Source organism: Colletotrichum tamarilloi (genome assembly GCF_030869305.1).
Source record: "Colletotrichum tamarilloi strain Tom-12 chromosome Unknown Scaffold_17.1, whole genome shotgun sequence".
In the NCBI taxonomy this organism is placed as follows: domain Eukaryota; kingdom Fungi; phylum Ascomycota; class Sordariomycetes; order Glomerellales; family Glomerellaceae; genus Colletotrichum; species Colletotrichum tamarilloi.
This window is the reverse complement of record NW_026849400.1, coordinates 91,887-108,858: the sequence shown is the minus strand read 5'-3', so window position 1 is coordinate 108,858 and position 16,972 is coordinate 91,887. Positions and strand designations below refer to the sequence as shown.

The window sequence follows — 16,972 nt, the reverse complement described above, 5'->3', positions numbered from 1 at the left end:
ATGGCCCGATTCGGAGGCTCGACTTCGCTCGCCGCGACCCTGATCGTTCTGTTCAGTTTCTTTGCTACGATCTTGGCAGCCACGGAAACTGTCTACATCACCGGCTCAGATAAAGATGGCAACAGCAAGCAGCTCGCGGTCAATCGCAATCCTGGCCTGTTCACTGGCGATTTTGGCGACTGTCTGGGAGGACAAAGTTTGTTCAACATTACAAAATTCGATGCCGCCTACTATGCCGACAACATGACCGTCCAGTTCCACTTGGACGGTACGACCAATATCAGAAACGAATCATTAATGAGTAGGTTGAACCAATCTGAACTTTTATCCATGTACTAATCACATATTGCAGTGCATATCAACGTCGAAGCTTGTAAGCTACATTCAAAACTTGGGACGAACCTATACGCAGAGATGGGGTATGCTGACTTGAGGCAGATGGCGAGACAAGATTCGAGATGAACTTTAACCCCTGCATGGCCAACATCGCTAGGTGCGTTCTAGCCCCGACGCCTCTCAAGACGGTCTGCTAACTTCCCGCAGTCTGTGCCCTCTGAACGCCAGCAAGCCCATCACTGCATTTGCAGAGTTCAGACTCACGCCTGCTCAGATCGACGGCATTCCTTCCATCGCCCTCGATATTCCCGATTTCGAAGGTTCTGCGCGCATCCAGATCTTTGCAAACTCGAGTCAGACGCAGATAGGTTGTTTCCAAGCCGTCATGCGGAACGGCAATAGCTTCTCCCACCCGGCCGCGATTTCATCGATACTGGGCGTGTTCACGCTCGCCGCGATCCTGGCTTCTGCAGCAACCGCCATGTATGGTGTTAGCATGCCTCATATTAGGACACACTACGCCCATTCTCTGTCAGTCCTGGTCATCTTCGAGACTTATCAGACCGTTTTCTTCTCGGGTGCCTTGTCCGTCGACTGGCCTAGCGTCCTCCCCGCCTGGTGGAGCAATTTTGGATGGGCCGCCGGCATGATATACAGCGAAAAGGTAATCAACTCGATCGACGGTTTCGCCGGCGTGACTGGTAATGCCAGCCAAGTAGGTGGTGCAGGATCGACCGTTATCAACACCGGGGGTGGCCTCGTCCAGCAAATTTATGGCCGCTCGCTCGACACTTTCTCGACGTCTAGCGATGGAGCGCCCGTTCCGAATCTCGTACAGCGAGCGACTAGGGTTTACAACACAAGCAATCCATACGAATACTACTGGGCGGGAGACCCCGTCGCTCCGGGCATGCCTACACCGGGCAAGTGGATTGGGTTCGCCGGAGACCTTTCTGCCCTGGGCATTCCGGCCGCCGATGCTTTCACACTTGGTCTTATCTGGTGGTTGGTGGCCATTGGACTGGTTGCCGTCTCCATCGCTGCGTTCAAGTTCATGCTCGACTTGCTTGCTCGGACAAAGCTGATCAAACAGGATCGCTTCTTGTACTTCCGCAACCACCTGGGCGGATATCTGGCAGTTGGTGTCCTGCGCACGCTACTCATTTCGTTCTCCTCCTTGATGACCCTGGCGCTATTCCAGTTCAATATTCGCGCGCCGGCCGGCCCGACAGCTATCGCCGCGATCATCTTCATCATCTTGCTCATTGGCGTTGGCGGCCTTGTAGCCTACGCACGTTTCTTCCGTCTCCGCCTCGGCAAGTATGAAATGGGCCCCGATACGATCATGTTCGAACAGGGCAAGCTCTTTGGTTCAATACCAGCGGTTGCAACAACGCGTGCCAGCGAAATTGGCGAAAAGGAAACCACCGCCAAACGTTACGGATCCCTCCCGTTCTTCAAGATCCGATTTATTGACGACGACCCAAACCGGACAACGGTCCACCAAGACGAGGTTTACATCAAACGTTTTGGTTGGCTATCGGCTCGTTACCGCCGGACCAGATGGTGGTTCTTCGCCTGCTGGCTAAGCTACCAATTCATTCGGGCCTGCTTCATTGGTGGCGGAGCACGAAGCCCCCTTGCCCAAGTTTATGGATTATTCGTCTTCGAGATCATCGCTTTCGTTGTCTTTGTCAAGCTCAACCCCTTCGAGGGCCAAAGAAACACTTCCTTGGCAATCTGGATGCTGGGCATCACAAAGATTGTCACTGCAGGATTTTCTATTGCCTTCTTACCCGCATTCGCCATTGGTCGCATCCTCTCTACGGTTTTCGGCATTATCATCATTGTCGTCCAAGGATTCCTTGTTGTTGCCGTCTTGATTCTTATTGTCCTAGGTGCCATATCATCATGGATGTCGCTTTACCGAAATCGCGAACAGTTCCCCGAAGTGCTGGATGGAATTCGCATCAAGTACTACGAGCATATCCAGGCTAGAGCCACTGACCTGCCGCCACCACCGAAACCAGATCCGAAGATTGAAGAGCCTCGGGAGCCACCGCAGCCATATTTCTCGGTCAACAATGTTCGCCGGACTCGCAAGATTGAGGACGATGACGAAGAAGACCAGGTTGGAGATATCATTCGGCCGGCCAATGCTTCAGTAGTACAATTTGCGCCGGGTACTACCACCACCCGACGAACCCGGACAGATAGTGTCAGCTCGCGCTACTCTGTTGGTAGCTTGCCGCGCCGCGCCAGACCACACCGCACTTCATGGAGTTCAGCTGATTTTGCTGAATGGGATGCCAACAATAATGCGGATCGGCCGGGATCATCGCTCGCACACCGCAGCAGCTTCGGTCATCAGCGCAAAGTGTCGCACTCTGGATCACAACCTGACCTCGGACGCTCCGCCAACAACTCGCCGGCGCCTGCAAGATCGGTGTCAATGACGAACAACGAGTTGCGCCGTCTCATGACTCCCACCGAGGAACTTCCAGAGGAGAGTGTAATGACACCCGGGAGCATGGCCGAGCCTGAGACCAGCACGAAACACACTGATACCGCCATCTCCCCCATCCACGAAAAAGACGAGCATGAAGCCAGGAAGGAGAATGCTTCTCCGGTTGAAGAAAAGCCCCAAAAGTCCTAAGCTACCATAACGAACATCAGAGCTGGTTTCACAACCATACTGCATAAGACCTTGACACCACAAGCGCCTCCATTTCGAAACTGTGTCGACATTGGTTTCCTTGTTGTGGAATTGCACTGCATAGACGGTCAATATTTTTGACCTTTACGAACTTTCATGAGAAACGATCACTGGGCGTTAGCGGAAATGCTCATTTGAAGAAGAAGAAACCCCTTATCTTTGTAATGGCACTAATGTGTGGAGGACAGGCCGGCCGTTCCGGCCGTTGCTCACATCTTGGAACGTGCACATATTTGTATGGCCTCTGGATGAGCCGCAGTACATGGATACACACTTATAAAAGCAAGAAAGTGGCAGGCTCCAAGCATAGAGATTGGGTTGACAGGTAGACCTAGAGAACAGTATCAAGTCTTAACATAGAGTCGTCTTAAATATGGCATAAGCTATTCTCTTTTGTGCACAAAAAACACTCGCAACTCCCGCTGGTTACCTTTCTTCAAGATTTCAAGCTTATTGCACCAAGGTGGTTGATGTAGAGCTTTCTGAATATCCTTGGCCTGTCATTCACCGTAGGAGATAAAGAGACAAAGGTAAGTGGCACCGCCACTTATTCATCCCAACTCATCCGCGCCACGAGAAGGGTAATTTGTGCTCAAAGGTGGCAAGGTAGATAGCAAGGCTACTTGTGGCGAAGAGCTTTGGTTTTGAGGCTCATGCTCTGCGGAATTTATGCAAAAGATGGGATGAATTGTTACGGAGTTGGGCAATGATGGCGAGTGGGATTCGAGCTGGTGAGTTGAGGCGCATGGTTATCAGATGAGGGTACATGTAGCTTTCACCTTTCTAGCGTGGTATTGTCGACTGGTGAGATCGTTTTCTGAGAATGGCTACTAATACTACTACTTTTTTGGTTGTCTCCTTCCTATAGGCCAAGACACGTTGGGCTGCGCGCAAAGAAACAAACATGCACGGGATAGCTCTGAAAAGGTTCATGATGTGCAGCTTTAGACATCTCTCTAGATTACTGAAATAATTAGAGGAATGGGCTTCGCATATTAATTTGGGGAGTTCAATCATGAACAATTCAGTATCACCCGTTGAAGCGGAGGGCATCCCGGTGCCGCCTAGCAACGCCACAGTCACCAATTACGGAGGAACATTCCTTGACTTCAACGCCTCGACGGCACCTAGTACCAGGCAGCCATACCCCATCGGGACTCTGAATTCGACTACTAGGCGGATGCGAGTGCGAGCCGGGTGAACCTAGAACGACTAGGTACCACCTTAGTATGCTCGCCGCCACTTACACTCTGACCCTCTACCACGTACGTCCCTTGCTATCGATCAGGATTAGAGATATTGTGGAAGAATGTGTGCAAAAAAGACGGCTTGATTCATATCAGATAAGAGAGACGTCGAGTGCGAGAGCCCGTCGTCATCTTGCGAATATTAGACGAATGGAGGGGCGCGGGGTGAAAGTCTATCCGATAACGCGTGTCGCAGAAACATCCCATAGGAGCCTTTCGCAAGCCACACACTTGCCCTACTGTGGTATACTTCTCGCATCGAGCCGCGACGCCTTCATCTGAAGTTTTGGGTGTATGTCGGACCCCCGATTTCGATTCGACACTGCCCTGCTGTTCTATGCTGTCGTATTCGCTGGGGCCTATGTTCAGCTGCCCATGTCTTCGCATCCCTTCGTCATTGCTCACATCATCCTGTGTTGCCCCCCGGACCCCGACCCCGATCTCTAACCCCTCCTTGGAGACAGGTTAATATTGACAAGTCTATATCAAGCTTGACTCCCGACTTCGTTCTCTAACTGCGTTCTCTAACTGCGTTCTCTAACTGCAGCTTCCCTAGGACCACAGTCTTCTAATCAAACAACAACAGCAAACACCACGTCCCCTACTACCACAAATCACAATCGCTTACCAACAGCCACACCTTCTAGACTTTTCCTGAAAAAAACAACAAAAATGTGTTGCCGAAGACGCCGCGCAGCCCGCCAAGCCTGGCTTGAACAACGCGCCCTCGCAGGCGGTCCCCGCGGCTGCGGTGGCCCCCGCCACTTCGACCCCGGCCCCGGAGGCCCACCCTTCCGTCCGCCCTGGGCATCAGGAGGCGGCTACGGCGACGGCGGCGGTGGTGGCCCCCCCTTTGGCAGATGGCGCGCCATCCCACAAGACAACGTCCCCCAGGACCCCTTTCGAGATCCTCCCGCCACCCCTCGAAACGACCCAGCTACTAGAGACCCGGAAAAGGGAGGCATTAAGATGAACGTTAAGGACATTGAAAAGAGCACGCCCGCTCCCTCCGCCCCCGTCCCTACTCCGGCTCCAGAGGGTGACTCGAAGAGGGTTTCATTCATGTCTGGTCCGTTTTCGCGGTGGAGGGAGTCCGTGAGGAGGTCGTCTTCGAATGCGACATTGCCTCCTAGATATACCTCTGGCGTCACCGAGGCGCCGCCGTACTGGAGCGGTGAGCAGGCGGGGAATAGGCGGTCCTTGCCGCCGGATTACGATGTGGCGATTAAGAACTGAGGGAGAGGATGACTTATGGAGGATATATGGCGGGAGATATTGTAGCGTGTCATGTGGACAACATTGATGGGTTTGGTTTGCGTGTAACAGGTAGCAAATGTATACAGAGTTGGAAAAGGTTATATTGTTCTTTACAATATTACAGAGAATTATACGTAGTACGTTGTTTGTCGCAATTGTTCGCACTGGGTATTGTAGAGCGTGAATCCAAAACAAAATGAGAAAAATCCTTCCAACGCCCTGCACCGTCGCTCTGAAAATGAAGTAATTAATTGTACCGTGTCCCACGTATAGTAGAGCAGAAGAACGGTTCGTTCGCCGGGATACTTAGAAGACTCAGACTCAGACTCAATCCCAATCCTCGTACCCGCCAGCTCCGTAGGGATTCCACTCCTGGCCGGGGTAACTCGTCGCGCTCATCTGGGGCACATCCGCCGGCTCCTCTTCCTTTCTGTACTTGACCCCACCCGACGACAGCTCCTCGTACGGGTCGACCAGAATCTTCTCCTCCTGGGCCTCGCGCCGCATGGTCCTCTGACGTTCGTCTTCCGTATCCTCCAGCTCGGCTCTCGTGCTCTTGCCCCTCGCCAGGGTCGTCGAGGCCGCGGCGGCGCCTGCGCTAGCGCTGCCGTTGGCGTGACTGGCGTTTCGGGGCGCTTCGTCGGCAGAGCTGTCGCTGACCATGCTGTGGCCCGTGTTTGCAGCGACTATGGGCTGTGCTGCTGCCGGCGGCTGAGAAGGATTAGAGGGCAGAAGCGGTGTGGATTCGTAGAGATCATTGTTGTCTTTGGGTTCTTGGTTTGCTTGCTGCACGTTGACGCTGAGGCGAGGTGCCGTGGGTGCTGATGCTGGCGCGGGCACTGACGGTTCAGACGATATGATGTTCTCCGCCGGCCGTTGCTTGTCGTCGGAAACACTACGGAAGCTGTTTCCCATGATACTACCAGCATCGATTGCAAGCCCTTGCGTCTGCTGAGCGTGCTCCTGAGGATGGGGAGATGGAGGCTTGTCATGCAGGCTTCGGACCACATTACTGGCATGCGTTTGCCCTTCAGCAGAGTTGGTCTGTTGATTCCTCTGAGCCTCTCTGCTATTACTTTGATGCATATGGGGAGATGCTGCGACTGGAGCTGGCGTATCGACTAGGGAGTATCGTTGCCGTTGAGGCTGTTGACTTGGCGGCATGGTTTGCTGACCAAATTGCGAGTCCGGACCCGCGATACGGCTGTCGTCTTGGTTCACCAACCGTATTCCTCTCGGGTCTTGTTGTGGCTGATGTTGCTGATTGGGAACTAGCACATCACCTTGCGGACCGACATGGGCCGCCTGCGTGCTATGGCTGGCATGCGAGATGTTGGACTGGTGGGAGGCCATGCTCACGCGCCGGTCACCCTCGGGCCATGCGCCTCCCTGTGTATGGCTGTGAAGCAGCTGCTGTCCTTGCTGTATGGGAGGGCTGGGGTGGCTGTACATTGACATTTCGGACGGATGCCTTTGAGTAACAGGAGGCTGGCCCCATTGTGGCACCTGCGGTGAATGGTACGCAGGATACTGAACCGGTGGTGAGGTGCGTGAGAGGGCGTAGGGAGATGGCGCTACGCCTCCTTCACCGTGAACGGCATCATATCCTCGAGGGATAGGGACTTGGTCGTACTGAGGTTCAACGTAAGGTTGGGGGTTGGCGCGTACGCTTGCACCTGGCCCAGGACCGTTCGGAATTGCCCGAGTCATAACAGGTTCGAAAGGTACGTCCTGTTGGCTTGAGAATCTTCCGTTGTTTTGCCGCATCGCTTCGGGGCTTCTGCCAGCCATGTTGTGTTGAGGGAGAGGTCCTTGCTCAGAGGAACCCATGGATGGGCGCTGTTCTTGGTACATGTGATGAGGTCCTTGTTGTGGTAGGTGACTTCTCTGTGATAACGGAACAGCTGGCGGCATCCTTTGCTGACCTTGGCTCTTGTGAGACTGCTGCAGCTGCGGTTGCGGCTGCATGTCTTGAACCTGGCTTGGATGTGGCATCTGCTGTTGAGGTCGAGGTTCTGGCTGCTTGGATGATCGCTTAAACGCACTGAAAATGGACTTCGTTGTCGATTCTTTCTGGGGGCCTTGGTTAGGCCGAGGTTGTGGCTGTGTTGAGGTCCTGTTCTTGAACCACTTTGATACTGGGTTCTGTTGACCATCTACACTCGAGTCTTGACCGCTAGACTGCATGTCTTGGCTTTGGGGGAAAGGGAGCGAAGAACGCTGATTCGCTGGGGGAAACGCTTGAGAAAATTGAGCTGGAGGTCTGTTTTCAGCATCAAAGCCCTGGTGCTGATGCTGAGGTGGATGTGGGTGCTGTTGTTGTTGGTGTTGGTTTTGATGTTGATGTTGATGTTGAAGAGAATGCTGAAAGAGCTGAGGCTGCTGCTGCTGAGGACGTCCTAGAGAAGCCACTCCAGTCATTTGCGGACCCGTCCCATCGGGCTCCTGCATGCTGGCAGGTCGACCAGGCTGCGACTGCCCCTGAGACGGGTCCTGTCGAGGCGCTCGACTTTCAGATGCCAAAGGTGCCCTCGGAGCCGGCATCTGAGTAATGGCCGCCGGTTTGGGCGAGTTCGATTTCGAGGACTGTTGCGAGGTATCAGACTGGCCGACGACTCCATTGGGAGATTGTGCCCTGAAGTTGGAGGAGGGAGACAACAGCGACGCAGATTGCTCCGAGATTCGCCTGGCGTGACCAGGCTTCTGGACGCCGAGAGTCTGTTGGTGATTGGTGCCTTGCCCCTGGCCCAGAGGCGGTGTCTGGGGCCCCGGCGAGTTCTCGCGTCCGTAGCTGTGTCTGATCGATGGCTCCGGCGTTGGCTCGGCCGAGAATCCGGGAGGAACCCAGTGGGTTTCGGTCTGGTCGTCTGACAGCTCAGGGCGCGAGAGTTGCTCCTCGGCCTGCAGAAATGAAAGAGAAGGCTGTCTCTGCTCAGTGAGACGGCGGCGTCCCTGCGATGGTTGTTCTCTCTGTGATGGGGGCGCCGGAGCATTAAACGATTGTGAGGGATGTGACTCCATATTCAACATCTGACTGGACTTTCTCCGTGAGACATGTTCATCATTCGCTTCATGACCAGGCGCGATAGGGGCTTCACGACGTTCGCTCTGCAAGTCTGACACCGGACGTGTTCGCGCTTCTTCCAATGCGGGGCTTCTCTGTTGATCTGTCACAGCAGCGAATTGCTGCGACGGTTGAGGAGAGGGCAAGACAGACCCGTTGGATTTTCTCTGATGAAGTTCAGGTCCCTGAGGCTGGGACTGAGGCTGAGGTTGAAATCGTGCGTCAGCTCCCGGGTGCATGGAAAAGCCTTGGAAGCGAGGCGACTCCTCCTGTTGCTGCTGGCCGAACCCCTGAGGCGGGCTCCGTATAGGCGGCTGGCCTTCATCCTCGCGCCTTGGTCCAAGGTTTGACGGCGGTAGCTGTTGACCAGTATGCTGCTGCACTCTGAACTGCGCAGGAACACTTGCGTTCTGGTCCTGTCCTTGAGGTAATCCATGCTGGGTCTCGGTCGGCTTGTTGGCGGCGCGTTTACCAAAAAGCCCAGAGAAAAACCCGCCTGCTGAACTTCTTCTACCTCGTTCGTCGTCTTCGACATTGCCCAACGGCTTATTCACCAGGGTTTCCTGTGCAAAAAGTTGGTTTGTGCCAGTGGTGTTACTCCTCTCTCTCCCCTGCGCGGCTAAGGGGCTAGGTTTGCCAGGTTGACTTCCCTGCGTGCTTGGCGGGCGACCAAACATGGTCGAAGTCGTAGTGGAATGTGATGTACTAGGTTTCTGTGGCACCTGTAAATCCTGCTGACTTGAACTACGAGGGAACACCTTGCTCGTAAAGCCGGAAAACCGCTTCTTAGGAGGGCCCATTGCTCCGCCTGCAACTTCATATCCAGCAGTGGACGTTGACGAACGAGACAGGTTGGGCATTGGGAAATTGGCGGATTGATCGGCACCCGGACCGAAGAATGACCGTTTTCTCTCCGCGGGCCCTCCCGGTGGTGGTTGCTGGACCTGGGACGGGCCGCCCGGGTTCGGGCTCGCCTTTGGTGACGGCGAAATCCCTTCACCGCCATCACGGCCCTGGGGCCCTCCCACATCCGAAGGTTTAGAACCTCGTAAGTTGAGGAAGAAGCTTGAACGTCTTCTCTGGCGGTCTTGCAGCTCTCCTGTGGCAACGCTAGCCTCGGACACGGCATCACCTCGCACGTCTGGACCAGCCATGTAGCTTGGTGCTCCGCTCTCGGCCTTGGACGCTGGGCGTTCCCGCGAGGTGTGACGCGAGATGCGACCTCCGATTTCTTTGAAGAAGCCAGAGCTTCGCTTGCGCCCACGCTCTTCATCTATTGAGGGATCGAAGCCGCTGACTTCGGAGTCGCCAGTTTGTGTCCTGTACAACGAGGTAGAATCGCGATTGTAGAAATGTTGACCAAGGTCTTCCGAGCCTCGTGGCCCTGTGGGAGAGCTGGGGTTTTGATATCCTGCTTGCGGGGTGAATAGGCCTGGATAACGCTGCGCTGATGAAGGAGGCACTTCAGAGAACTTTTGTCTAGGGGGTAACTGCGTCTCGGGTCGTTGCGCCGCCGTTGAAGGCACACCAGTCTCTTTATCGATCCCGAAGGAGGTTTGCTGGTGAGGCGACAGCGATCCTCCCGACTGCCGGTTTCTGCTGGTTGCCAGTGGCTCAGACAAATGCGACTCCTCAAGCTTCCATGGGCCTTGTGGAGGGAGGTGATGGATCGGGTTGCCTCCGAAAGTTGGAGACATAATCCCTTGATGAGGAGGCATGCCTGGACCATAGGGCGGACCGCTCGTTCGACCCTCATTCTGTTGCATCGCTGCTCTTGTGTCGATGGGTCCTGGTACACGGCCAGCGCCCTTCATTGCTACTCCCGGCCCAAGAGGTCTCTTTTCATCATCAATTCTGAGGTCCTGCCCTGTCATCCCACTACTCTCGGTCGCCAGCGTAGCCGCCTGCGTTGACGTTGCCGAAAGAACATTATGTGACATGTTGCTGTCTTTACGGAAGCGTGGTGGCCCAGTGTCGACGCGCATGGGTTGCGCAGACTGTGCAGACCAGCTGGATTCCCCTTGCTGGAAGCGGGATGAAGAGCCGCCATCGTTGCCATAGTGGTCTGTTGTCGTGTTGACCGGAGAGGAAACAAAGTTGTTATCATCGTCTTCGTCCAAGGGAAAGCGTTTCTTCGCCCGCTTGGTCAGGTTGATACCGAATGTAGAACTTCGCCTGATGGGCGGTAGGCCAACAAAGGATGACTGGCGCTGGGGAGAGGTCTGCTGTGATGGAAGATGATTTATGGTCTGTTGCTGTTGCTGTTGCGGCTGCTGTATCGGCTGCTTCTGGACTGACTGCTGCTGAACCGGCTGCAACTGCTGAGTTGGCCGCACAATAAAAAGACCCGTTGAACTAGAACCATGAGTCAAATCGTGGTCGTCCTCATCAACTTCTCTGCTTGACTCGGTAGGCTCGAATGACCGCGGCGCCTGTGGCGGTGACTGAGGAGATACCACGTGGATCTGGCCAGAAGGAGGCGACTGCGGCGACACAACGACCCAGTCGTCATACGGTTCATCGGCTGTGTTTGCACGTGGTCTTACAGCGGCGACAGTTTGTGCGGCTTGAGAAGAGGGGGGAGGAGCTTGGCCTTGACCTGCATGAGACGCAGGAGGGCTTGGATCCGTGGACTGTCCCATCTCGAATCCCTCCTCTTCCACTAAGGGCGTGCCCGTGAAGGGGTCCCATGATGGCTGAGTCTTGCTGATGGGTCTAGGAACCTGGAGGTCACCTCCCACGGAATAGTCGTCACCGGGCGTGTCCTTGGCTTGGAACCGGGGCGTCGTCGATATGGAGTGCGTGTCCGAGACGGGGGATACCGGCTCCGAATCACTGTCTCCGGGAGGTCCGGCAGACTGCTGGGGCGGCGTATGGGGCCGCGGTGGGGCCCAAGCCGAAGCTTGATCATCACTGCCCTGAGTCAAGGTATCAAATGGGGATGTACGTGAGGTCTGGGGTAGTTGAGGCGGTGGAGTCGGAGATGCCGGATGTTCCGGGATGGTCTGTGGAGTTGGGCCTGACACGGATCCCGAGTGCGACCGTGAGTGGGCATGACCGTAGCTGTCGGCACGAGGTGACGAACGCGATCCAAGGCTTATGCCCCATGAAGTACGTCGCTCGGCTCTAGTCTTGGGTTGAGCCGGCGGGGGAGATGAGTCGCTCTGTCGGAGAAGACACAATTAGAGATGATTCACCATATAAGATGCCATGTTGGACTTTAGAGTGTCCGAGATCACCACAGGGGTTACATGATGGTGCAGTAATAGAAAAAAGTTTCGTAGCATTCCTTAATCATACAGTCCCGTCATTCTGGCCAGAAAGGGAGACACATAACTCATAAGTGATTACCAAGGGGAGAAGTGAGGAAGAAAAGTAAAGAGAGAAAAAGACCGATGGGGAAACGGGGTTGCTCGGGACAGATCAGACTGTCGATCCCTCCCGACAACCAAACTAGAAAGAATGCATGCCCTGTGTGATGTGATGATCCCAGTTGAGAGGAATGTTTAAAGAAATACCTTGTCCCCAGTGCCACGGAGTTTGTTCTTTCCCTTGCTCAATAGACCTTTACCCGCCTTGCCAGCCGCAAGCAATAGTCCCTTGCCCTTCGCCCCAACTTGACCGCTCGAATGCTTAAAATCACTTGAAGGCGAATGAGACGAACCAGTGGGCGCACTTCCCGCAGGAGGCCGACCCGAAGCTCCCGCCGCGAGGTTTGGGTTGCTTGCGTTGAGGTACTGCTGATAGTAAGGCTGTTGAGAAGCCGGCTGAGAAGTTGTTGGCGATGACTGCGATTGACCAGGACCAGGTGCGCCAACTCCAAATGATGCAGTTGCGTTGGCATGCTCAGGATGCTGAGCTTTCAAGTTTTCCAGCCAGTTGTTCAGACCCGAATCCATCGACGCGAATTGGGAGCGCGTCTCATTGTACTTTTGAATCCTGTCTTTCGCATTGGAAAGGTCCATGATCTCTTTGAACGTTGTAATCTTGACAGGCTGCGTCGACTGGCGTTGAGGAGCCGCTGGAGATGCAGGTGCCTGGCCAGCCTCGGACGACTCTGGCTCTGGCTCGGGCTCAGGCTCGGGTTGAACCTGAGCCAGGGCAGGGTGATCGCCGGGCGGTGGGCTGGGTGAGACGGGGTTTGATGAGACCCGAGCCATTGACTTTTCTTCCGCGAGCGACAGTCGGCGGGTGGGTGCAGCCGACGTAGTGTTTTTATCAGCCGTGACTGACACGGGTGACGGCGGTTCGATCACTTCGGAGTCCATGCGATCTCTCGGCGCCGAACTAACCTGCGACACTTGATGAGACATCGCGCCCGCGTCTTGCGGCACGCTAATATGCCCATCGTCCAACCCAGTAGCGAGCGGCGTACGTCCCGAGTCGCTGGCCACCTCTGATTGTGTAGCCTGCAGCTCATCGTCGCCTTGTTTAGGGGGCACGCTGTCTTCGCCCGCGTCACCAGGTTGGGGGTGAGGCTCGGCGAGAGGATCCTTCTGAGCATCAGAGGCCTTTGGCGTAACCTGCTCTCCTCCTGCTTCCCATGAGAACCGTCGACCAAGTGCAGGAGGTTTGTCCATGGCATCTTTGCGAGGGCTCAAAGGAGGAACGTCAGAGATGTCTTTGTTGGGGGTAAGCGCCCTCTTTTGCTCTGGCTGCTGTGAAGGCAAGCTGGGCACATCGGGCTTGTCGTCGCCTGCAGTCCAATAGTCGTCGTAGACGCTGTCGAGATAGGCGCTCTCACGAGTACCGCTGTTGTCGACGGCCGGACTCAGCGACTGATGGTTATTGAAGTTGTTCAGTTCGTGACTTGTCGGGCGGACGGGACTGAGGCTGCGCATAATCTCTTCTCTCAACTTATCGCTCTCCTTGACAGGGGATGGGTCGGCAATGGTGCTCATGGTGGACTCGCGCTGCAGCCTCTCTGGCGCCGCAAAATCCAATGACGAGCTGCCTGATTCGCGAGGGTTCAGAGGAGCCGAAGTCTCCGGGTCGTCATCCTGGTCAACACGACCCTCCATCTGAGCGGCCCGCTCCGAAGCTTCGGGGATGGAAACAGGAATGGATACTGTATCCTTCGTCGTAGCTACCCCGCTGGCGCCAAACTTGTCGTCTTCGTTGTCGGTGATGGGGGAAACTTCGCCAGGATCCACGCCGAGAATGGGCTTCCGATCGGCAGTAGCAGCGGGTGTCGCAACGGCGGAAGTAGACTGAGAATCGGCAATGGAGCGTGTTTCGGTGACCCAACCTCCAGGAATAGACGGTCGAGTAGTTTGCGAAGGCAGACGAGATCTGCTGGATTCCTCCAAGGCTGGTGGCGTTTGGGATGGTGAACGCGACCTTTCCCTGCTGACTGGTTGAGATGCAGGCAACGATGAGTTGGTTGGCTGCGGAGTCGTGCTGATGGTGGGAAGTGGGGACGTCACATCACCAGGCGTCGCAGCAGTGGGAGATTTATCCACAGCTGGCGCCTTCTCTGCCGTAGAAGCGGGTTCGGAAGGCTGCGTCTGGATCTGGGATGGCAAACTCGGCATCGGAGGCGCCTCGTGAGCATACTTGTCTGGGTTCGAGAAGAAGTCGTCTCCGAAAAGGGACATGCGTGCCAGGTCGGGCAGTCGAGGGCTCGTGGAGTAGCGGCGGTTTTGGTCAGACTCTTCTGCAGTCGGGCGCTGCAACTGCGGCTCTGGTACACCCAAGTTGCTCTCCGGCATGCCTCCTGGAGGACTCAGTCGGCCTCGGTCTACTCCTTGGGCCTGGGGTTGTGCTAGAAGCCCATCGAAGCCATACTCGCTTTTTCTCTCCGCCACCGGTGCCAGAATAGGTTGTCGTGTGGCATTATCGACAACACCCAGCCCGTCGCCTTTGTCCAAACTGCGGCGCATTGGCTGCTGCTCACCAGCGTCGACTACCGGAACTGTTGGGTTGGCAGCCGACACCGACGATTCGCTCCTAGGGCCAGTAGCACTGTCTATGCTTGGCCTTCCCGCCTCCGTTAATCCACCCTCTTTTTCTTTATTGTCGTCCATCTGGCGATAGATATCCGAGGGTCGGATAAAGTGCGCTGCTGTGGTGTTGGACGGTGTGCCCGGCGATTTGATATTGGAAGGAGACGCTGATCGTTGGTCTATCCACGGACGCTGCGTGGAGCTCGACCGAGAACCGGAAGCCTGGCGATCACGGTCCTGCTGCCCCATGCTGCTCTTACGAGGAGGGAAGCGGGTGGCTTGGGTCTGGGCCGGTGCCGGTGAAGTTCGTCTGCTTCCCACAGGAGGAGATGGAGTGCCCCTGGGATATTCTGGGCGACCAGCGAACGGTGCTGGAACGGGCGCTGGAACTGGTGCTGGGCTCATCCGTGAAGGCAGTCCAGCGCTGGCAGGTGGAGGTGGTGACACGAGCGGTTCCTGAGGAGCCCTTTCGGGAGCAGCACCTACTGAGGCTGGCTCTGCCACAGGTGCAGGCGGCTTCACCTCGTTCACCACAGGTTGCTGCACGACGGGAGGCGTAGGCTTTGCTGAGTTCTGAATTTGCAGAGGCGGAAGCCCGGCAGTGGGACGATGGCTAGACGTCGGTCTGGCTTCATTCACCGTCGGCTGCGCCGGTCGCATTGAAGGCACAGGCTCGGCCGGCTGGGGAGCTGACGGAGCTGGCGGCTGGTGCGACGGGAGAGCTGTATTGGTTGACTGGCCGGCTTGACGGTAGCCCGTGGGCTTCAGCGGCGGCACGGGAACGGGATCATCGGCTTCGTCCTCAAAATCGTTTCCCCAGTCATCGCCGTCGTAGTTTTGGGTCTTGGCCTCGACCCATTTCTTGGTCTTGGTTCTCTTTACATTGGTCTTATAGGAGGCACTCGTCGGGGTATCGGGGCTTCTACAGGTAGGATTGTGTGGTCAGTACCATTCTACAGAGGAACAAGGCCGAGTTGTGGTATATTTTTGCGGAAACAATCTAGGAGAAGCAAAGCTGAAGGCTGGAAGAATTCGAATCACTCACAAAGGCGAGTTGGTATGAAGGGCTCTGAAGCCGTAATTATACGACGAGCCGTCCATAGCGTCGTTCGTTTATGTGATGGTTTCGGAACCGTCTACTGCTTCATTGCTCGGTTTCTCTGGCTACGATTGAGGACGTTCCAAGCTTCGCCGGTGACTCGGAACTGGGTATCGCGAAGCGCGCGGGTTGCGGGTTGCGGTTGGTTCCCGATGGGATCAGGCGGGTGGCCAGAGACGTTGCGACGCTGGCTCCGGCCCAGTGCGAACTTTCGGATGGGATGAGGAGCACGAAGATGAGCTCCCAAGTTGAAACGACAACGAGAATTGGAAGGAAGACAGACGCGTCCTAAGAGGCCAAGGAATCGTCACGTTCTGTCGGGGCACAGAGACAGGAACTGGGCTGATAATGATGAAGGTCGGCAGTCTGACAAGGCCCGAATCTCGCTGGAGATGGGTGATGGGCGACGGGGAACCCAAAGAAAGACGGGATGATAATTTGGGGGCTTGGGAAGTTGGGAAGTCGGGGGGGACGTGGCTTGGGGCGGGCTACGCAAGGACATGAGGTACATGTGCTGTAGTGGCGGGGAAGGCTTGGGCTGATGTATCTTTTGTCGTACCTTTTGATGATGAGGTAGCAGCGCGACCCAGCCCCAGCCCACGCGATACTTCGTACTGCCACCACTGCCTAGGTATGGTGCCTCGCCCTCTTCTTGCCTATGGACTCACTAGACTGTGGTGCTTTTTTGTTTCTGCCTTCTCGGTGCGGGAACATCTCATCAGCAGAGCTGCACAATTCATGCCGGGCTATCCCAGCGCTGTCGCATTGGAATGTCAATCATCAGCAACGCAAAGGCGGGAAACTACTTTGACCACCAATGCCACCCTTGAAGGACAGACCCGTTGGACGTGCTGAAAAAGAGGGGAACGAACTGGGGGTGTTTTCCAATGGAAGCTCGAGGATGCCACCGACTGGATCACCAAGAACAGGGATATTTCGTAAACGGCCGCCTAGTCAGGCTGGTGTGGCTTGAGCCTTGGAAGTTGTTGTTTCTCAAAGTGCTGTCCGCTTGAGTGCGTGGGTGACGGTCTCCTGCGTCTTGAATGGACTCGTACGCCTTGTGAGAGAGTAGGTTGTGCATGCAAGAGACTCGTACACCACAAGGCAAAGTTTCGTCATTGCAGCTTTGATTGAGTCTAAGGTGAGTGATGCGAGTGTAACAATTACAGTTGCGCTCGGTCTGAAGCTGATTGACTTGAAAACTTGAATAGGTACCATGCTCCGTACCATGCATCAGAAATGCTGTGGAACACAGTCAGCCGGGCCCCATTGGCGTCTCCCAACGGCGCAGTGCAGCAAGTTACCTGG

At 55.5% G+C, this 16,972-nt stretch overlaps 3 protein-coding genes across 3 annotated transcripts; 2 read left to right on the top strand and 1 right to left on the bottom strand.

Annotated features, from left to right (window-relative positions):
• CTAM01_06199 (transient receptor potential ion channel) lies at positions 1–2,992 on the top strand (the record flags this gene model as incomplete). Its single annotated transcript, XM_060522228.1, has 4 exons — positions 1–301; positions 353–373; positions 439–493; positions 544–2,992. The coding sequence occupies 4 exons, from the start codon at positions 1–3 to the stop codon at positions 2,990–2,992; spliced, it is 2,826 nt and encodes a 941-aa protein (XP_060382956.1).
• Positions 2,993–4,971: 1,979 nt separating this feature from the next.
• On the top strand, positions 4,972–5,535 carry CTAM01_06198 (uncharacterized protein; the record flags this gene model as incomplete). The annotated part of the gene is made up of 1 exon (XM_060522227.1): positions 4,972–5,535. The coding sequence occupies one exon, from the start codon at positions 4,972–4,974 to the stop codon at positions 5,533–5,535; it is 564 nt and encodes a 187-aa protein (XP_060382955.1).
• A 348-nt stretch (positions 5,536–5,883) lies between these two features.
• Positions 5,884–15,666, bottom strand: CTAM01_06197 (uncharacterized protein; the record flags this gene model as incomplete). The annotated part of the gene is made up of 3 exons (XM_060522226.1): positions 5,884–11,784; positions 12,139–15,487; positions 15,611–15,666. The coding sequence occupies 3 exons, from the start codon at positions 15,664–15,666 to the stop codon at positions 5,884–5,886; spliced, it is 9,306 nt and encodes a 3,101-aa protein (XP_060382954.1).
• Between the last annotated feature and the right edge of the window lie 1,306 nt (positions 15,667–16,972).